This window comes from Papilio polytes, unplaced genomic scaffold (genome assembly GCF_000836215.1).
Source record: "Papilio polytes unplaced genomic scaffold, Ppol_1.0 DF821289.1, whole genome shotgun sequence".
NCBI classification, from domain to species: Eukaryota; Metazoa; Arthropoda; class Insecta; order Lepidoptera; family Papilionidae; genus Papilio; species Papilio polytes.
Window position 1 is genome coordinate 3573778 of NW_013527915.1, and position 5819 is coordinate 3579596.

Consider the following 5819-nt stretch of genomic DNA (forward strand, 5'->3'; position numbering starts at 1 on the left):
GACTACAATCAATGTTTCGAGACAAGCGGAGACGGCTGCCAATCGTGTCAGGACGACTATACTACGACAAAACGTGGCTCACCCAAGAAATCTGGCAAAAAGAGGAACAAAAAGAACGAACTCATTCCTAACGAGCTTGCCCACGATTGTGGGTATGCGTCAGGTGGCGGAGTTACAAACGGCGGATGCTGTGAAACGTTGTCAGGTTCATCTTCTCTAATGAGTTCTCCGGAAGGTTCTGAAGTGGCATGTTCCGAAGGATTTTGTAACCATGAGAGAGGTGACTGTATAGATATTGCCAAAAATGATAAATCTTCATGCACTGGTTTCACTTTGTCACTTCAAGAGATGTTGGTAAGTATATTTATAAAAACATAATTTAATTAATGCTCTTATAGCCATGCTCTAGTCTGTCTCTGTCAAATAATCTTAACTCTTACAAATGTAAATATAAAAGTTTGGTAGAAGATGGTTGTTTGTAAGAAGATATCTCCAGAATGGGTTAACAGGACTTGCTTACTTGTATAACACTCTGGAAGTATTATTCAGATTTTATTTACTAAAGCTTGTGTATAACTTCTACTGTTTGTTACTAAACTGATTAATTTTAAAAATTTCTCTCTGTACAGGACACATGTTCGTCGGATGAGGAACACGACACCAGTTATATACCAATAGAAGAGGTCCTAGAATTTAAATCACGTAGGAACATAACGGAAAAAAGACAAGAGCTCAGGCAGAATTTACGTCAGAAATTCGCCCAGCTCTGTGTGAATCCAACAAACAATCTTATAACACAGAAACTGGATAAGCAATCTGTGTAACACCAAACACATTCAAACTGCACATTGTGAAACATTTGTATATCAAATACAATGATGTAAATCTGTAATCGCTTCTAAACCAGTAGATAATACAATAAATGTGTGTCACATCCAGAAATTCATAAATACCCGATAAATAGAAATACATAAATTGTTCTAATATTTCCGTTGTCTGTTACAACTTTGAGCATGTGTGCATGCTATGTTAATCATAGGTCGAAATAAAACAATTTGAATATTTTATAATATTTTTATAATTTATCACATAAGACACTGTTTAATTATATTTATTCTGAAATTATAATCAAAGGAAATCATGTTAAATGTTATAGATTATGCTAATGATGAGATTAGCAGAATCTGGTTTTGTTTACATTTGATAAAAACATTGGTGCTTATAGAAGGTACAACGCTAGGCTCTATGCAAGTCATCTAGACGGGAAAGTAAAAATTAGTCTTCATAGAAACAAGTGCATGTTTGAATGAATTTATGATATTAATCGACTGGATCAACCAGCATTTAACAAATGTTTACAATTAAAAACCTTAGAATGCTTTTTATTGAAATATAGTAGCATTTTTAATCAAATTATATAATTTTCAATTCTTTATGTGATTACATAATGAACATTGAATTTATTTTAGCTCTTTGTTATGTAGCTTCAAATCACGATCAAAAGGTCTTCAGTTGTCCTCATTGTCGGGATTACTGCAGTAAAGTTTGTAACACAGTTTTAATATATTATACCTCTGAACAAGTTCTTTTATTATTCAAGAAACATTCATATTTGTGCAATACAAAGAGTAGCATTGGTGCCACCAAATCCAAATGAATTTTTTAGTGCAACTCTTCTTTCTGTGATCCATTTTTCAGGTGCTTTTGCAACATAGTGCAATTCATCAACAGGGTTTTCTAAGTTCAATGTTGGCGGTATAACACCATGATAACAAGCCAAGATAGTAAATACAGCCTCTAAATTCCCAGCGGCTCCGAGAAGATGCCCATGAGCTCCTTTAGTAGAAGATATAGATATTTTAGAACTGTGTTCACCAAAAAGTTTCTTTATAGCTGTTGATTCAATGCCATCACCAATTGGTGTGGATGTGGCATGTGCATTAACATAGGTGATTTCATTTTTTGTAATATTAGCATCTTGCAGTGCTCTGCCCATTGATAACATTGCACCACTTCCATCCTCTCTGGGGGCTGTTATATGTGATCCATCACCAGACAATCCATAACCTAAAATTTCAGCATATATTTTAGCATTTCTTTTTAATGCATGCTCATACTCTTCCAAGACTAACACTGCTGCTCCTTCTCCCATGACGAAACCATCACGCTTTTGGTCAAAAGGCCTAGAAGCTTTTTCGGGTTCATCATTGAATGATGTGCTTAGTGCCCGCAAACGACAAAAACCAGCAATGGCCAAAGGACTTATGCAGGATTCAGCTCCACCACACACCATAACATCAGCATCACCATATTTAATGAACCTATATGCATCTCCTATTGAATGTGCGCCAGTGGCACAAGCTGTAGACACAGAATGATTCGGCCCACGAAAACCATATTTTATACTTATTTGACCAGCTGCCATATTTGGTAAGATTCTTGGAACAAAAAAAGGGCTTACTTTATTGTATCCTATTTTTAATGCCTCATTTGTATCACAAACATCCTTCAGATCTATCATACCCATTCCTAATGCTACTCCTGTAAATTCTTTCTCACTATCTGTTTCAGGAAACCATTGAGAATCATCTAACGCTTCTGCTGTAGCTACAAGTGCCAGACATGTAGCTGGTGCCATTGATTTTAAATTAGCCTTTGACAATGTTTTTTGGATATTTTCATCCTGTTTTGAAATCAACCCAGCTATTCTACAAGGTAGTTTTTTGTAACCTTCATCCTGTAGACCAACAATACCACAATGTCCTTTCAATAGATTGTCCCAAACCAAATTGGTTCCAGTACCAATAGGAGAAACGACTCCTAAACCGGAAATTACAACACGCCTTTGGGACTGAAATTTTGATAAGTACCTAACTTGCTGCACTAATTTCATTGTAATGATTGAAAATTCAATAAATGCTGCGATTTAAATTCATTTGTTGATAGATAATTGAGACTTCCAGATAACCTTTTCTTGAAAAAATGGAAACTTAATAAATAGGAACCTAATGTAGGAATTCGATTAATATGTATCACAGTGGAAACATTTAATACAAGTTTAGTTAGGTTATAAGATTTTTATTTGTGTTTTGGTTTGGTCTTGTCAACCAAATGTCGTCGCTCAAAATAAAAACAGGCAAAGGCAACTTTGGTCAATAATACTATTTACTCAACAGTTGAAGATATATGTTCATTTAGTTAAATACTGGTGTAATATCTGTCATAGTCCAGTATGCTTTAATCGTTTTCGATTTTGTCGTTTTTAATTAGTTAAAGTTTTAAAAACAATACTAAAATTACCTTACACATATTCTGAATAAACGGATTTTAAGATTTCAATAATAATGTTATGTCACTGTCAAATTAGATTTGATTTGTTTTGTAAATGTAACTTTGTTGGCGACTTAAACTTTCACTAATTAGCGAAAATTTCAAAATGAAAACTAGAATCTGTTAACCCTTTGAAGATGTATTACCTATTACTCGAAAAAACATAATGGCTTTCAATAGTTTTTTCCGTGATAACATTAAAGTTTTAACATCGATATTAGTAATCGTAATTGGTGTTTTGTTTTACAAAAAATATGGAGAGCTACAAAATTTTTCTACTGAGCAGAGAAGTCATCGATTGGTCTTCACCCAAGAACAGCTGAGTCAGTATGATGGACTTGCTCATGATAAGCTTTATTTGGCTGTTCTTGGACAAGTCTTTGATGTGTCAGATGGTAGAAAACATTATGAAAAAGGCTCCTCTTATAACTATTTTATTGGTTTGTAATTCTTTTCACAAGGTATTTCTTATATTCATCATATTTAATCTGAATTACCTTTATTGGTAAATCTTCAAATAATTTTGACTAGATATTATTGAAAAAATATGTAATAACAGCAAACATTTTAGGTAAGGATGGGTCAAGAGCACTTGTTACTGGGAATTTTAAGGATGAGAGCTCTATAAAAGATCATGTTTTAGATTTGTCTTGTAATGACTTAAATACATTATTAAATTGGCGACAAACTTACAGAAAAAAGTATAAGTTTGTAGGTAAGTTATTTAATATTGATTGAATATTTTATAAGTCATTAATATTGTACTTTTTTAATCTATTATTTTTTAATTCAGGATTTTTAAATGAAAGGTACTATGATGAATATGGTTCAGAAACAAATTACTTGAAACAATTCAAAAGTAAATTAAAAGAATGTAAGACAGAAAAAATCAAGCAGGAGAAAGAAAATCTCAAATACCCTCCGTGCAACATTTCTTGGAATGAAGAAGAGGGTTCACGAGTGTGGTGCACTAAAACAAGGTTATTTAGAGTTTTTCTACAATCAAAATTAAAGCATATTAACTTTACATAAAAATATTGCAAAATTGTACTTAATTGTGAAATAGCCATTTGTTTGCACATTTAAAAACCTTTTCTAACTTTAAAGTTTAATAATACTGCAGATTTTATATAAATCTATAACTTACTAATCAAAATAAAAGAAGATTATTAAGTATAGAGTAGATTGTAGTCTAAGTAAACTATTTATTTAATTGTTTATATAGAAAATTGAATTTTTTCACCGATGTGTTACAGCGGTGGTATTGTAAGAAACTGGGTGGGAGTCCCGAGGCAACTCTTCACACCTGGTGAAGAAAAACCACATTGTGTTTGTGTCAACCCTGACATGGACACTGATAGTACAAAACTATTGAAGAAATATACTGATTGCCCTGATACCTCGACAATATGCAATATATTGAATGTCTAAATATTGCATTTCCATGTTCTCATTTAGCTATAAAATATCTAAAAACTAATACTACTAAGGTTTTTATTATATATTTTTTACAAAAGTAAGTTTTAAAATACATGTATTATTAAGGTTTTTGTTATTTTTCTGACCACCAAGTAATAAAGATGTATCACAATTTGACAAAATACTCTTTGTTGTTAAATAGAAATGTTAAGTGGGCATTTCATTTTACATTTCCATTGCTTCTTTTTTATATGCATCAGTACACAAAATGATTATCGGTGTTTATAATATCCCAATCTGCCCATCAAGATTTTTTTCCCTATGAGCTGATCAATGGGCCAACAGGCCCATTAAGAAATATCCTTTACTAGATTTGAATGAAAAATTCTTAATCAAGTACCTAATTTACTTCTCATATATTTAATAGTTATCAAAATAGATTATTTGTGGATAAGAAATAAAACTAGTTTATGTTTACATAACATGATCAGATTACAAAAAAATCTACACATTACAACTTACATTGCTTTTAGTAAATATGTACTAAGAAATAATGGTATGCCTATAAATGAGGCGAATCTTAAAATTATAATCAGTTCATAAGGTGGGTCCATCTTCAATGGTCTTACTTTCGGAATGAATAACTTCATCCAGATCAAGACATTCAATGGTTTTAAGAAATACTTGCATTGGTATTTTCTTTCTATTCAAAAATGTTTTATTGCCCAGAAGCTTTTTAATCTTTGCACGTCGTCTTTTTATTTTCTCCTTGGTGTAATGACTGCCTAATTGAAATGTTAGTAATCTTTTAACTTTTCTACCATGCATATTAGTCTCTGAACCAGAGGCATTAACTTTTGGCTCCTCATAAATTGTCTCTAATGTCTGTGATAATGTTTTAACTTTTTTGTTAAGATATAAAGCCTCAATTTCTTTTTGATTTGCATCTTCTTTAATATTACGTTTCCTTGGTCTTATACTAACTCGGCGGTTAGACATTTTAGGTGCCTCAATTGCCAATGACTTTCGCTTCCTTAAGACACGTGATGTTGTGGCTGTTAAATTTTCAT

At 32.1% G+C, this 5819-nt stretch overlaps 3 protein-coding genes across 3 annotated transcripts in view; 2 read left to right on the top strand and 1 right to left on the bottom strand.

Annotated features, from left to right (window-relative positions):
- The window catches only part of LOC106109117 (gametogenetin-binding protein 2-like), a 4842-nt gene extending 3260 nt beyond the window's left edge, over window positions 1–1582 (top strand). Inside the window, exons 6-7 of the mRNA XM_013290520.1 lie at window positions 7–354; window positions 630–1582. Coding sequence (XP_013145974.1) covers window positions 7–354; window positions 630–824 — 543 coding nt within the window. The 3' untranslated portion in view covers window positions 825–1582. The remainder of the gene's footprint in view (window positions 1–6; window positions 355–629) is intronic.
- LOC106109360 (3-oxoacyl-[acyl-carrier-protein] synthase, mitochondrial) lies at window positions 1061–3234 on the bottom strand. The gene has a single exon (XM_013290833.1). It carries the CDS (start codon window positions 2891–2893, stop codon window positions 1607–1609), a length of 1287 nt encoding a protein of 428 aa, XP_013146287.1. The 5' UTR covers window positions 2894–3234; the 3' UTR covers window positions 1061–1606.
- Window positions 3235–3360: 126 nt separating this feature from the next.
- LOC106109361 (neuferricin) lies at window positions 3361–4960 on the top strand. Its single transcript, XM_013290834.1, has 4 exons — window positions 3361–3770; window positions 3902–4045; window positions 4124–4310; window positions 4587–4960. The coding sequence occupies exons 1-4, from the start codon at window positions 3497–3499 to the stop codon at window positions 4759–4761; spliced, it is 780 nt and encodes a 259-aa protein (XP_013146288.1). The 5' UTR covers window positions 3361–3496; the 3' UTR covers window positions 4762–4960.
- Window positions 4961–5819: the final 859 nt, after the last annotated feature.

What these genes read in the sequence shown, in the direction of transcription:
- LOC106109360 (XM_013290833.1), bottom strand. Translation starts at nt 2,893, where the DNA reads ATGAAATTAGTGCAGCAAGTTAGGTACTTATCAAAATTTCAGTCCCAA.
- LOC106109361 (XM_013290834.1), top strand. Translation starts at nt 3,497, where the DNA reads ATGGCTTTCAATAGTTTTTTCCGTGATAACATTAAAGTTTTAACATCG. An exon ending in CTCTTATAACTATTTTATTG is followed by an intron (nt 3,771 to 3,901) that starts GTTTGTAATTCT and finishes CAAACATTTTAG; the next exon opens with GTAAGGATGGGTCAAGAGCA. An exon ending in GTGTGGTGCACTAAAACAAG is followed by an intron (nt 4,311 to 4,586) that starts GTTATTTAGAGT and finishes GATGTGTTACAG; the next exon opens with CGGTGGTATTGTAAGAAACT.